General features: G+C 39.9%; 1 protein-coding gene across 2 annotated transcripts in view; it reads left to right on the forward strand.

Annotated features, from left to right (window-relative positions):
* TULP4 (TUB like protein 4) overlaps positions 1-15,519 on the forward strand; it is a 150,093-nt gene that overhangs the window by 111,319 nt on the left and 23,255 nt on the right. For both annotated transcript variants that reach the window (XM_063151369.1, XM_063151370.1), the window contains exons 5-7: positions 1-147; positions 2,620-2,754; positions 6,994-7,160. The exon at positions 1-147 is cut by the window's left edge and continues 34 nt beyond it. In XM_063151369.1, the coding sequence (XP_063007439.1) occupies positions 1-147; positions 2,620-2,754; positions 6,994-7,160 (449 nt within the window). The remainder of the gene's footprint in view (positions 148-2,619; positions 2,755-6,993; positions 7,161-15,519) is intronic.

A 15,519-nucleotide genomic window follows, 5' to 3' on the forward strand; every position in this document is an offset into this window, starting at 1 on the left:
TCATGGACTGCCACGGGCGCATGCTGGCCCACGTGCTCCTTCACGAGTCAGATGGCATCCTCAACATGTCCTGGAACTACCCCAGCTTCCTGGTGGAGGACAGCAGCGAGAGCGACACGGACTCCGACGACTACTCCCCACCACAGGGTAAGTCATGGGCACATCCTTCTGCTTCAGCTTTGCACCTGCTCCTGAAGGCAGCCCAAATGCCAGGGCGATGTCATGCCCTACAAAACCAGCAGGGTGGCCACAGTTTCAAGCTCTCATGGAGCAAAGGGCTGGTATGGGAGAGTGGCTTTTTTCCCAGCTGTGCCACCAGCCTTGCTGCCTCATCTGTGCTGCTCTGCCTCCGTTTGCACAAATGAGATAACATCACAAAGCTCAAAAGCTTTCAGTGAGGGTGAGTGAAAAACAGTAGACAGGGACATGTCAGGTTTCACTGATAAGCAGATATGAGGTATTGCAGTGGTTGGTGTGTGTGGAGGTACAGAGTGCAGCCACAGAAATTAATGCACTATTATATAGATTCATGTGAAAAGACAGCAGTACTAGACACGGTGTAAAGTACTATATATTTAGTGTTATCTCTGTTTTGTAGGATTTCTGTAATGCTCATCGTTACAGTCCCATCCTTCATAGTCCTGACATCAAGAGTTCCATAAATACTGCAGAAGGCTCAGAAATCAAGACATTTCCTGCAATGACATGGGGTAGAAGCAGGGTGACTGGAGTTGGCTGGAGTTATTAATTCACATGCTTCAGAGCACATTGCCAGTTTGAGAGTCAGGAATAAATCCTTCCCTCTCCTTAAGTCTCAATACAAGTCATTTGGTGAAATATTTGGTTTTAAAGTCTTTGGAAATCATCAGTAGCAAAGACTTCTGAGGCCTAGGTGTCCATGCACAGTCTGTCCCACCCTTCTCATTCAGGTAATGATTATACTTTCCATTTATGTGATTGATCACTTTATTAGCTCTAGGTGAGCTGTTACTGTATTTCAGTGTATAAAGCCTGAACTGCATTAAGAACTAACTTGCTATAACAGTCAGTGATTGTACAGTGAAAATTTTAAATACATAACAATTATTCAAAAGTAATTCTGAATTTGGGTCTTGGATCTGAACCTCTGAATTGAGGACTTTTGCAGTTTTAACTCTAATTTGGATTCACACTAAAAAATCTATCTTTTCCACTATATGTGTCTATATAATAAGCTTATGTATTTAGCAAATATTGAAAGAAGATAATCTGATCACCTGGAAAATGTTAGAATATTTTAAAACTGGATTTTGTTTTGGCTTTCATGCCTTACTTCTGGTACTGGGTAAGATTTCTTACCTTAGAAGGAAAGAAACTAACTTCAACCTAGCAAACTCCTAAAGCAAGACAGACAACAGCAATAAATTGGATTTTTCCTGGGTTTTTGTTGTGTTTTTCAGAAATACTGAGGTTTCCATTTGGAGGATGGTGAAATTGCAGATGAGAGCTTAAATGATCCAAATGTGTGTGTTAGCTTTTTCTGAGTCAGTCAGGGGGTGGGTGGACTCGTTACAAGCCTATTTTAATGATTACCCAAACATGATGTGTTTTCTTTAGAGCAGATGTAGCGTAAACCTCTCAAAGGTGACAAGCCTTTGACTCACACAGATGTGTAGGAAGGACTAGAAGTTTGTTGGGATTTTCTTATTAAATTATATACACACGGAGGTGCCAGTTACTAGACATTTTTCTCCAAAATTCTTTATCATCAGCTTTTTTATGAGTTCAGGAAACAATAGTACTCTTAACTGGTTCTGACATTTTTGTTGACTGGAAAGATGTTGGCTGGGCTTTGACAGGCACTTAATCCGGGACCAGTGGCATCTCCTCTCAGAAACTGTAAACAGGAGTTAAACACCAAAAGCTGCAGATGCCAATATTGGTCATGAAGTATTTGAGCAAAGGAATTTTAGTGAATTGCTGAAAAACAAGCCCAGAGGACCAGAGACTTTGCAGAAATGGTTTTTAAAGCCAAGTGTTCCATTTGGGCTCACCTCTCCTTTTGGGTGCATTGGATCCTGTTATGCAGAATGGCAGGTATCTTTTCATGCTGCTGCCTAGACATTTAGAATGCAGTAATTTGTGAAAGGTCAGTATGTTCTCTTTGAAATTCTTAAAATGTCTCTGTGTGACTTTAGGAGGAGTCCCTGGTACCTGCCCAAGCAAAAAGGGTATAGAGCAGATCACTTTTAATGTTATTATATTGTTCATCATGCTGGTTTTCAGCTGGGGTTCCAAGAAAGTCTTCCAAGGCACTGGTTTTCCATTTCTTTGTCACTTTGAGGCATTGAGAATGAAGACTGAAAACCACCACTATGTAACATAATAGTATATGCATAAATCACTGTGGATATGGAGCAGTAAAAATTGACAAAGTAAAAGCACTGAGGTTTCACAGAAACAGAGAAGCTTGACTAGCTAAACCTGCTTTGCTTGTGCCCACAGATGTTGCAGAAATAAGCAGGTAGAGAGGCTTGGAACAGCTCCTGATGGTGATAGGCTGAAGTACAGTGTGTTTTGACCTGGATGTGATTATTTTTGGTTGCTCACCTTTTGCTCACTCAGAGCCTTGTTTTGCAGATGGCCCAGCTGCCTATCCAGTGCCGGTGCAGAACACCAAGCCACTGCTGACTGTCAGCTTCACGTCAGGAGACATCAGTTTAATGAACAATTACGATGACTTGTCTCCCACTATCATCCACTCAGGGTTGAAAGGTACCAATAAAAAGCTGTTTCTCCCTCTCCTATGCCCTGTTTTTCCTGTATTTTTGATGATGTGTGCATAGGATACATTTTTGTGCCTCTTGCTCCTTAACCCAGGAGCCCTGAGCGCTGTTATTGCCGTTTCCAGCAGTGACACCTGCTGGAGGAAGAGCAGTTCTTGGCTGATGGAGTTTCTGTGTTTGAAAAAATGCTTCACAATATTTTTGAGATTGTGTTTTCATGGCAGTTTTGTAGGGCAACTGATCTGTTCTGCAGTTTTCTAGCAGAATGCATTAATATGATTATGGTTCTTTGTCTGAATGTCTCTGCTACATAACACTTCCTTTGCATGTCTAATTCACAAGATCTTCCGTGCTTTTTGCAACCTGGTATAAATTGCAATGCTGCTTTGGTTCTCACAATTATTGAAAACTTGCTAGAATTATTAATTGTCAAGAGGCCACTTGTTCTGAGAGAGAAAACATTGCTGTGATTAATTACTATACATTTTGTCAAGTGATGTGCACCAATGTTTGTACAATCAGTATTCCATGTAAAATCTTTAGCTCACATTGAATTTTTTACTGTTCTTACCTGTTAAAAAATGTCCTTTACTTTGCCAGGACTCTGTGTGCAATTTACTGTGCTTTGCCTGCAGAGACATTTTAATTCAATACAGCACATAGGCACATGCTTAAATAGAGGTTCCACTGAAGCTTTTTCATCTCCACAGGTGAATTAGTTTTAAATTAGATGAAAAGAGAATTAGGCTGCTGGAGCAGACTCTTAGCTGTTCTGAAATAGTGGGTTGTTTTTGGTGAAAAGTTGCCCTAACACTGTCCCCATAGTTTTTGGGTGATCTGTTATGTACAGTAGTCCTGGGAGGTAAAAACATCACCTTTAAGGTTTCTGTTCCATTCCTTTCTCCTTCTGTGCCAGCCCCAGAAATGTGTGAGTGCCAAAATGGAGCATCATGAGACAACCCTACAATCCAGAAAACTTCATCAGCAGAAAGGAACCCAAAAGTGTGGAGAACTGGGGCCAACTTAAAAAAGCTCTTGTGATAATCACCAATGGATCTGTTCAGCATTTCTACAATATTAGAGTAATCAGGGTACTGAGCAGTCTTGAGTTGTCATCTAGTCTAGCTTTCAACTGGAAACAGTAGGAGAAACAGACCCCATCTTATTCTCTGTTTAGAGTTGCAGGGCTCTATCTTGCTGAGGATGTGTGTCCTGTTTCTCCTTCCCCACTGGCTTTCACTAGCACAAAAAAGATCCCTTAAGTATATTACCCTCCTGTAGCAAAATATTAATGTGCTAGATTGGGTAGGAATATTTTTATTAGTTATAAGCTGGACTACATTTTTGTCATCAGTAGACAAAAAACATGCAGCATTTTACTGGATTGGGAATGTGTGTGAGATAGAAAAAGATGATTGGGATATTGTTGTTTTAAGCACTGTACAGTGGAAAGTATTTTATGTCTGGTTCTATATAGATGTTCACACTTCTGTAGCTTCATAATTTTTTTCAAGTGACTGTAAATTTTACTGGATTTTATCACAGGCAAGAAAGTGCAAAACCACTGCAAGTCCTTGTTCATGTGTTTGTGTTTAAAATCTCAAAGTATTGCTCTGTGATCTCTGCAGCAGATATCTTGCCTTTATTGGCTGCTGTAGGCTACTCATTGTATTTTTAAAGTAGACAACTATGAAATTATTTCAAGCAGTAGCAATATATTTTTAATATATAGAGAATATACATATTCTACTAGTTGTGCAGAGTTCTCATTTTACTGATAATATTTCTGTTAAATTGACAGAGGAAAAACCTTGATAATTTGATTACCCAAATAAAACTTCTTTTGAACAGTCCTGGTAGTTTTGTGAGTCCTAGTGGAGGTCCTGAACTGTTCAAATATATCCTTTATTTTTTTGGTGCTTTTTACCTCTGATTCTCAGTGCACTGCTTCCTGCAGAACTGCTGAGCTACATCTATTAATTGTACTAGTTAGCCACAACCACTGCCTGCAGAGCTGTTGCACATTTACAGTGCTCTGTGTTCAAGGTTTGCTGATTTCCATGCCTGTGCTGGTTGGAAAGTAGGGGTGACTGACCCACTGATTCACCTGTGGACCATTACCCTAAATGAAACCTCCATTTGATTTTTAATCTCTGTGCTAGTGCTGAGAACCTGTTCACCAGTTATTTTGTGCAAAGGTCCAGTAGTCATTGAAGAGCCTCTTGGCACTGCAAGTCTGTCAGTAGAGCCACACTGCCCTGGAGGGATGCTGCAGTCCACACCCACCCCCTTTGCAGCAGTGTAATCTAGGACTTGGAGAGAGAGAGAGAAAACTGCTGGACACCCATCTTCCTCTTGTCATGGAGATCAGCTGAAAGTTTTACCTGAGGACATGTATCCAAAGGAGACAGTTTTTTCATTGTGGTAGTTCCATAGTTATCCAGTTATCAAAAGTGGAGTTGTTCAGCTTGCCTTGTTTATTTCTAACCTGCCTGTTTTTTCCTGTCTAAGAAACATTAATTAAATCCCATTGTAGGTTACTTAGAGGGCTGAAAGCTAAGAGAAAACAAGAGGCATACAATGCCTAGCTGTTGAAAAATTACCTTGAGGAACATGCGGCTTCCCTCTGATATGTACAGAAGCATAATTCCCATGAGAAATATCAGAAAGTTGAAATAATACAAAACCATTTTAAATTGCACATAAAAGTCCCTAAAAATGACAAGTTGACAACTTGAAACAATTTTGAGATCCTTCCTGCCAACTCTCATTTCTCTCTTGCTTCTTCATTTGAAGACAGCTTCTCGCCCACAAGTATCTTCAAAAGGTTCTTGGCAGACTGAGCATCCCAGAGCACAAAGTTTTGTCTTTACCTTCACTTTGTCTCAGCACAAAATAGCTGCCTTTCACCTCTGGTTTAAGAGTAAAAAGATTTAAACACTAGCTTGGTATTCCTTCAACATGGAAATCCGCCTTTGAAACATATGCAGAAATGCAAAATGCTTTTTTAGAGTTACTCTAGAAGTGTGACAAAGAACTAGAGGATATAAGGGTTTGAAATAAGCATCCCCAAATTAAGCTGTGGGCGTCCCTCATCGTGAGGTGCCTGTATGAGATGTAACTGATATGTATATTCATATCCATGTGTATGAGAGTCTGAGCAGCCCCTGTGTGATTCCAGTAAAACCCTGCTATGCAGCTGAGTAGGTTTTTACAAGTCAGAATCACAGAATCATTAGGGTAGGAAGGGCCCTCTGGGGATCAGCCAGTCCAACCCCCTTGCCAAGGTAGGTCCTCCAGAACAGGTTGCAGAACAGGTTGTCTTGGCGGGTTTTGAATGTCTCCAGAGAGGGAGACTCCTCAGCCTCTTCCTCTGCTGCCCTCAGTGTAAAGAAGTTCTTCCTCATGAGGCTGAATTTCTTGTGATTTAGTTTATGGCCATTGCTCCTTGTCCTGTCACTGGACACCACTGAAAAGAGTCTGGCACCATCCTCTCTGCACAAAACTTTGACATAATAATGAGGTCCACTGTCAGGCTGCTCTAGACCAAACCTACCCAGCTCCCTTAGTCTCTCCTTGTAAGAGAGATTCTCCAGAGCTCTCATCAACTTTGTGTGATGGTGGCAAAAGAAAACATATGACATATGAAAACATAAATACAGATGTGGGCCATCTGTATTTATGGTCACAATCCAAGTGCTTTGAGGTTCATGCTATACTGTTGTAACTCTAGTTTGAGTGGTGTTAAAAGTTACATTGACAGCCATGATAACACGAGGCATTGCCAGATATTCTGCTTTTTTGCATTATAGGCCTTTCCAGGCAAACACTCTTTGCTACTCTCTTAGTAAGATTATTTGTCTGCATATTAACTTGATTCCACTTATTTACCCCAAAGCTGTATGTAGGATCTTCCACATCAGTTTCAACATCTCTAGTAAATTCTAGTTCTTAGTGTTCAGGAGCAACGACTGATTACATTCTAGACTCACAATAGAGTGAAAATAATGTTTTTTACACATTTTTTTCAGTTTACAAAATGAAGAGTCATTCTCAAAAGTGCATCTGTGGCATATTTTCTACTATTTCAATGGAAGGATATAGGTTTCTAAGTACTTAAGGAACTTCTGAGAGGATGTTTTACCTGTTCAAGTCACTTTGCAGCATCTGGAAGTGCTGTTCCTGTTGTTTCTTGTCAGTGGTGGCTCAGACATGTTTGTGGTTTCAGATGTGGTGGTGCAGTGGTGCACACAAGGAGACCTGCTGGCAGTGGCAGGCATGGAGAAGCAGAACCAGCTGCTTGACCTCAGCAATGGCTCCCTGCTGAAAAGTGCCCTGGTCAAGTTCTACAACGTGCGTGGGGAACACATCTACACCCTGGAGACACCTGTGCAGGTAGGAGGCATTTTTAAAGTCTGTTCTCCATGCTTTGCTGACATGCTTTTCCCACTTTAGCTCATTGCTATGTGGAAAAGGTTGCAAAATATCCCAAATCCATCCTAAAACACAATATAGATAAAAATAAGCTATAAACAATGACCTATAAACAATGGTTGTTTGCATTAATGGAGACATGCAGGACTCCACCTGATTCTAAGGTCCACTGTGCTAGGTATTGTGGAAATACAAAAGGAGAAAGTCTGTTTCACAAACTCACTGGGCCATGAACAGACAGAAAAAGAAAATTCCATTGTTTTATGGATAAGTGACTGAGGAGAAAAAAAAACTGTATTACCTGCTTAATGTTGTAGCAGAGCCAAGAGCTGGACAAAAATATTCCAAGTCCAGTATCATAACTACAGGATTATTCTGTTATTGTAATTTTCTAATGTTTGCACAATCATTTGGTGTGATGCAGTAACCTCAGTCATGTAACTTGCCAAGTAAATGCCAGCACATGGTCTGTGAGCTGCTCAGAGCAAAACATGCTTCATAGGTGTTTGCTAGTACTTCAGAGCCCAGCTGAATTGTGTCATTTTCTCAGAATAGGCATGACTCCATTCTGACTTCTGCTGCTAGTAATGAAACTTTATGATAGCTTTGAAATCTAAAAGTGAAGGAAAATGCTGTAGATATATTTATTATATTTAATGATGATACCATGTATTATCATTTTTTTTCCAGTACCCTGACCTGGAATGGATGCAAAAGGGTGACATAGTAAACTATCTGCCAAGCCTTTGTGTTTGCTTATATTTAGCATTAACCTGTGCTTATTAACCTTAGCACTCTAATTTAGATAGAATTCTTTAGTTGTGTAAAGTGTAAAATAATGGTCTCTAAAGCCAACCTAAATATGTACAGTGATGTCTAATGCTGATTTAGGTACCTAAAGGACTCACCCATAAACACAGCTGTATTGTCTCCAACGTAGCCCTTGCAGCAAAGTAGCACAGCCCTTTCCTCTCTGGGTCAGTTCTGAAGAAAACATATTTATATCAGTGTTGCTTTTTCCCAGCCCAGGTGAAAGCAAACCTTGTTCTGTTACTTCAGTACCAGAACTCAGTATGTGCAGGTCAGCTGTTGAACCCTCTGGTGCCAGGCTGTGAAATCACTCTGTGGTTTGAGCATCAGAACCCACCAGGTCAGGGTGTGACCTATGTGTGTGCAGGCTTTTCCCTCACTGCTTTTTTCCTGCTGATTTCAAATTCTCTTTAGTTTAAATACCTTCATCTCCTCTAGTTCTCCATGTATAGCTTCAACTTCTTTCCATGTTTACAGCTCTTTCCTTTCTCCTCCACCCAACCAGCTGGGAGAAAGCACATATTGTGCCTGATGTGGGGGCTAATTATTCTGCCATTATGTGAGTGCTTACAGGGCAGCTGAGAGGTCAGACAGAACAGGTGCATGCCAAGTTTGTACTGCAGTATTTCCAATAGTGGAAGTAGTAATATAAGCCTTTCTGCTCTTTCCAGCTGCTATTTTTGTTGGGAATGGCAATATTTTAATGTAATGGAGATTTCTTCCCCCATTGTCAACTGCAGACTAAAAGCCAACGACTTCAGAAGTTGTAAGCCAGGTTGTTAAGTGAAGGATGAGGACACTCAGGGAGAGGCAACCACCAATTAATAGCAGAATCAAGGAGTCTCATTTCCTTTGGAAATTAGAATAAAAGTGACATTCAAACTGATGTATTTATGTTTATTAAAAAGCTGTGTGCATAAACCTACCTAAAATTAGTGCCACGCCTCTTCTCTTATTAGTCAGCATTTAGTCTCTTGATTTGGTGCATCTAAATTCATATTTACTCAGCTGCAGGAGGAAGTGAGTGATCTTTCAGAGGAACACCTGTGTCTGCTCTCATGGATTTTATTCTCCTGTGTATTTGAATGCTGGTTTAGCAGTATTACCAGCTAAATGACAGGTATGCTGGAACATTGTTAAGTATTTGGTTTACTGACAAAACCAGAGAAAAACCAGTGTTGCAAAAAAATTACTGGTAACTTCTGCTGTGCTGTGCCTGTGCTCCAAAGATGTATGTGCAAAGATGAGAGTGAGTCAGTGGTCCTAGTAATTTGTCTCATGACAAATTCATCAGAATAAATTAATTAGTTTTCTGTACCATGGCAGTCAGCCTTGAAATGGGATTTTATAAGATTCATCACTGGTTACTGAACTAAAAAAAAAAAAAAAAAGAAGAAAATAAAAGAATTTCCTCATTTTGAACTCTTCTGCTAAGACTTTCTTGTGAAGAAGCAAATGTGTGACTGGAAAAGCACATTGATTACAAATGACTGTTGTTCTGAATACAAAAGCCAGGAAAAATAAAACAACCATCAATATAAAAAATAATGGATTACAGTTATAAAACTGATTTTCAGTCTGGTTCTCTGTCCCAATTCCTTGACATAGCACATGTGTAAAATATACTGAACTGTTTTGTTTCTGCTGTTTGTCTGTCCTGTCTTTGGTAGGATAGTCAGGAAACATATTTTGTTTTTTATAACAAAACTCAGTCTAAGACTGACAGGATTTATATGCAACTTGGCTAGAGTGTTGCTGAACATAAAGTCACTGCAAACCCCAGTGGTAGAATAGATTTGGGAACTGCAGGTAACTCATCTCAGTGATGACTGCTGTCATGGATCCCTTCAAGATGTTCCATATGCTGCCTTCTGCTCCAGCTTTAGTGTGGTTTTGGCATCCTCTGTCTCGTTTGATTAACTCTCTTAAGCTTTTACCTTCAGTGTAGGAATTTATAGTTCATAAACCTATTTTGCTGACTATAAAGCTGTAGATAGGGAAATCACACTTGTTTAGAAGTATTGGAATAAAAGCAGTAGCTTTTCTTCAAAAACAACATCCATAAACAGAATGTAGATTTGGCATAGTGTAGCATTCACTCCTGTTCCTGGCTCTGGGGCTTCAGCCTGGCATCCTGCAAGGATGTGTTTGCAGAATAGAGTGGAAAGAGCTGAAAAAGCATCAGTAAGGGCTGGTCAAAAACTGAACTAAATTCTATGCAGAGAGCATATTTTAAGGGCTGGTGATCAGCTGATGGCTATTCAAAAACATATTATCAGTTTCTGTAAAATTTACCTCTTACTATGCCTATCCTTGTATGCACTACAAACACCAATGTGAGGTACCAAAAATATGCCCAGGTTTTTCATTGTCCTGCCTTTTCAGGATTTAAAAATGAGATTGCAACAGCAGGCTGCCCTGCTGGTCATAATGTTTTTATTGGAAGGATGTTAATTTCTTACATTGTTTGGTAAGTCCTCACAACCTGTCCCTGGCATCAAGCAGGGATGAGAATAATCAACTCCTTTAAGACTGTTTTATAGTCCTGCTAAGATTGTTTACCAAATGCTGCAACCCAGTTCTGTCACTTTAGAAGATCTCCTCTAATGTGCAGACAGGTCTTTATTATATCAACTAACTTTACCTGCTGTCACTTCTGATTGGAAACAGATGCTTCATATCTTCTATATCCTGAACTTTGAACTGGAGTCTCCTACAGGATCTCTTCAACATTATATAACGGCCAACTTTAACAAACTTGTGATTTTTTTTTTGTAATGGTTCAGTCTTGTGGCTTATATTTGGTCCCTTCTTCAGGTTTTATGACTTTTTAATATGCCCCAGAGAGGACCAGGGGAGCAAGAGCACAGATTTAGAAGCTACAATGCAGATCTCCTCCATACACCTTTAATTCTACAGTAAATTTACAAGACTTTAAGGTTTTATATCTCTGTGTAGCTGGTGCGAGTACAGATTACATCTCGAGTGCAGTGAAGGAGGATGAGAGGGAGCTAAGCTTCACATGTGGTATAGACAACAAAATTAAATGTAAAACACCCATGTTTATCTGTGTCATATTTTTAAACCAAATTCAAAGTGGTGTACCAAAGACCAAATTTTTATGGAAGAAGTCTTTGAGGAGAAAACCAGCTTGCTATAGACCTGCTGCTGTCAGCATTTCACAGACTGCTTCTCTGCTGGAAATGTCCCAGCATCTAAATGAATAGATTGAAGATTATATGATCCTGCAGAAACCTGGTAGTTCTGTAAAGGCTAGAGAAGGAAGGTGCAATTTTAGGTTTAATTCAGATCAAAAGGTTCTGAAAAAAGAGGCTGCTTTTTATGTAATTCTGCTGATCAGACCTTGCTTACTTTTCTTCATTTATTTCGCACAGAGTTTTCAGGTTTGTTGCATCTGAATTAATGTTGCCTTTCATTGATATTGCCTAAAATCAATTTTATTTAGTTGTTTTGGGATGACAACAAAGCTTCAAGAAGAGTTTATTTTCCTACAGGAAAAAAAGCAACAGTTTAGAACTAACTGGTGAAACATGCTTTAGTATATCAGTAAGGAGCTTGGTGTTCTTTATATAGGCACAGGATCATCTCTGCTGCACAAATGGATTTTGATCAGCACTGGAAATTGAAGACACTTTTCTAAGCAACTCTTTCTGCTAAAATGGAATCTTGTTGTATTGATTTCTTAAAAGATACTGTAGAAGTAGAGAGGGTATAAGAAACAGCTGCAAATAAAAAAAGAGTTTATGACATCAAAAATCATATCAGGCCACAGCAGTGGCTGATTTCTCATCATTTGTCACCATCAGTTCTTAGCAGTTAATATTTTTCCCACTGTAAATTTGAGGAGCAGAAGAATGAAGGAGTGGCTTTCCCACACCATCCATGATTGCTGTGGCAGCACAGAGGTGTGCACACACAACTTGCAAGAGCCAGGTGGGCGCTGCAGCCATTGCAGATTTCAGCTGGTCTCTGAGAGGGAAGAGTGTGCATCTCCACATCAGCAGCGTGGAGTGAGAGCAAGCAGGCAACCTGCTTACACATGCCATTCACTGGATACTGTTTTGCAGTTGTGTTCTTCCTCCTGAGAGAAGTCCTGCTAGTTCCTGGGCTTTCTGCCCTGGAATACTGTTTTTATTTCATTACCAATGGGAGTCCCAGTGCCAACAAACAAGGGATTAGTTCAAGCAGCAGGCAGACCCCATGGTTCAGGATTTCTGAGCTCAAGGCAGGCAGCAAGAATCAGCTAGAACAGTGTTTCTATTGACTGAACTGCATACAAGTGATGGAATGTATATATATTATGTTCTCTCCTGTAATAGAGGCACTAGAGTGACTCGTAAGAAGCAACCAAGGGCTTTGAGTGGGAATATCCATTCCTGCATGCTCTTCTAAGGGGAATCAACATCCCAGCTGGGGGTACAGATTTGAGTAACTGTAGCTCACTTTCGAGCCCACTTGGAAAGAAATGGCAAAAGAGCTCCTTGTTAGTCACTTGTTGAGATGTGTTTTCAGTCAGTATTTCTCCTGATAAAGCATTTTTTTTCTTGTGCTTCAGCCAATAGTTTCTAATATTTAATTGTCATAGAACTACATGTTGGTATTTAAACCCTGGAATTCATTCAGGTATTTACAGTTTATGCTGAGATTTTTCAAAACCTGATGATATTTTTATATGCAAAGTGAGATTAGAAATTTTCATGTTATATTTGTAGCTGCGTTTCTTCGTTCTTGTAAAAAAAAAAAAAAAACAACTGTGCAAAAAAAAACAACTGTGCAAACATGGAAAATAAAATTCTTCTGTCCTTGATTCTGCTTCTTCATTTTTTAACAGGTAGCTACAACAACTTTTGGATACAACAACTTTTGTCCTTCCTTGTTTTGCTAAAACAGTACAAAGAAGTGGAAGCTTTATGAGGAACAATACTTTTATGTTGGATGTTTGAGGTCAATTGCTTTTTCTCAGTAGAGTTTGAAAAGAAAGCTGTGGCCAGCTCATAACTGACTTGCTGCAGTAATTGATTCATATCTCTTGTCCAGCAAAGGAAAGACTAGGAAGGATAGTTATTGAAAAATATTATTGGAGCAGTACTTTAAAGGTCAGGTCAGATCTGGCATTTGGGTGATCTTTTATTTCTCCAAGCCTGTAATGACAGGCTAATTTTCCTTGAAGCTCATCTGAAGTCTTAGCCCTTCACTGTAAATTAAATGTTGCTGAACACCGGGCTGGAGGAGTACCAAGGGTCTGACCATTTCAGAGAAAGGAAGGCAAGGTATGTCTTCCTTTGGTGGAGTGGTGCAAGTGCTCTTTGTTGAGGTTGAAAATATTAAAACATAATGAGATATGTGGGGAGACTAATAGTACAAATGGAAGAGTAGAAATGTCATGATTTACAAACAGTACAGCACATGTAGGTATTGTGTGTGTGTTTGTTTAATCATCCACCCACTCACATATTGTTTGCATATACATTCATAAACAGAACATAGAAGCATCATACATTGAGAAGTTTAGAAGGTGACACAGTGGTGAAGTTTTCAACTTCTGACTTTCCACTCCTCAGAGCTCCCCAGTGCTATATTGCCAGAGGTCCTACACTGCATTTCAAAGCTTCTGAAAAACCTTTTCCTTGAGACAGTGTTTTGAATGGCTAAGGTTCCTACACTGCTACTACCTGCGCCTCTGGTGCTCTCTGTGTGCAGCAGTAACCTGAGGAAAGAGGTGGTTTTATTTGACTCTGTTTGGATGAAGAATGTCCTACCTGGGTGTGATATATTGGGTTATAATAGCTGCAGTATGAGACATCAGGTCTGGGTGTGCTGTATGGGATTATGATAGCTGGGATATTCCACTTCTCTTCTGCCATTACAGTCTGTCCAATAAACAAACATTTGTGTGGCAAGGCACATACTTGTTTGTCCCCTGACTGTGTCTGTAGGTAAGCTGCAGCTGATGCAAAGTGAACAGCAGGATGCAGTTTGGATCCCTCAGTAATGATCAGGTAGATAGTGCTGTCCATGCTGGGGTTCAGCTCTTGGGGAAAATCAGGGTCACTTCTACTGTGCTGTTCTCAGGCTGTCATACAATAGATGTGGCAGGTACCTACCTTGTGCCAGTGCCTTTTCAATTGCATTTATTTGGTAAGCAGCTTGAACTGTCTCATTGCTGCCAGACAGTGTGAGGGCCAAGCCACACTCACAAATCATGAAAATACCAATCAGTAGGGGATACCTCATGTGGCCTCTCCTCAAATGCAAGGCTGTATTCCACAGATTATGGTTATGGCAAGCCATGTAGAATTATTGATGGTACACAAAGGATTTTTCAATTCTTTTGAAGTTCTCCACTACAAAATGCATTCAACAATTACTGTGAAAATCTCAAGACTCACATGTTGCTGCTTTCTATTTGCGTATCAGTCAGCCTGAAGATTTGTGCCTTTGTGGAGGTGTGTGTGTGGTATTGCCTAGATGTAATTAAAAAGAAGTTCCTTCATTCCTCCTACTTTAAAATCAGTATTTTCCTTGAAATTTAAATCTAGGATAAGGTGACATAGTAGGGAAGATCTCTTATGTTTTTCAGCTAATGCTTTATCTTGATTGATAAATGTTGGTATAGTGGTGTGCCAGCTGCATTTTGCTTCATATCAGTCACATAAACCAATCTTTTCCCAGTTGCTTGCCTTTAAGCATCTTGAATTTGTAAATGGAAGGGAGGCTCTTTCCCCAGACCGGATGAGTAATCTCTGGGCTGATCTAACCCTGCTATCTGGGACCATACTGCTAATAGAGGAGTGAATAAAAGCTCTTATTGCTGCTGTCTTGACCCTGTCTGCTTGTTTGATGTGTCTTGTGAAAAGATATTCCAAAGATACCCTGACTTTTCAATAAATAAAGTTCATTATTTAGATGCAAAACATGTTTGCTTAAACTTCTGAGTGTCACAAATGGTGAAAACAAGGAAGACCTTCACAGAAAGGAGTAAATCTTTTGTAGTTCACTGATGACAACCTGCTGTATAGCATTCTTCATGGAGTTAGAGCTTCATCTTTACTTTATGTTATTTGCACAGAGGTAGCAGATGGGATTGAAATACCACAGGGTGTGTGTATATAAGCAAATACAGGAGCTTTGTAACCCAGAAAGGTAGAGATGACAGGTGGATGCAAGTAACACTTAAGGGCAAAAGTAATGATGATAAGGCTGGAGGAGGTCACAACAGACTGGTACTTTACAAAAAAGTATGGGATTTAGAAGGAAAGTTTAGGGAGCTCCTTGCAAGCAGGAAATAAATGTTTTAAGCATCAGGGTTTGTTCATCATTATTCTGTTCCACATTGTGACATTTCGTATCAGTTGGCCCTGACTCTTTCTGGTTTTACTGTCGTGGTTTGGACATTTCTGAGTGTAGACAAGTAGAAGACAAAAGGCCATTCTCTGTTGCATTCCTGGTGCTCTTTCACAGTTCAGTTCCTCCAGGAATAGTTCAAAAG

The sequence above is a fragment of the Melospiza melodia genome, chromosome 3 (assembly GCF_035770615.1).
Source record: "Melospiza melodia melodia isolate bMelMel2 chromosome 3, bMelMel2.pri, whole genome shotgun sequence".
NCBI classification, from domain to species: Eukaryota; Metazoa; Chordata; class Aves; order Passeriformes; family Passerellidae; genus Melospiza; species Melospiza melodia.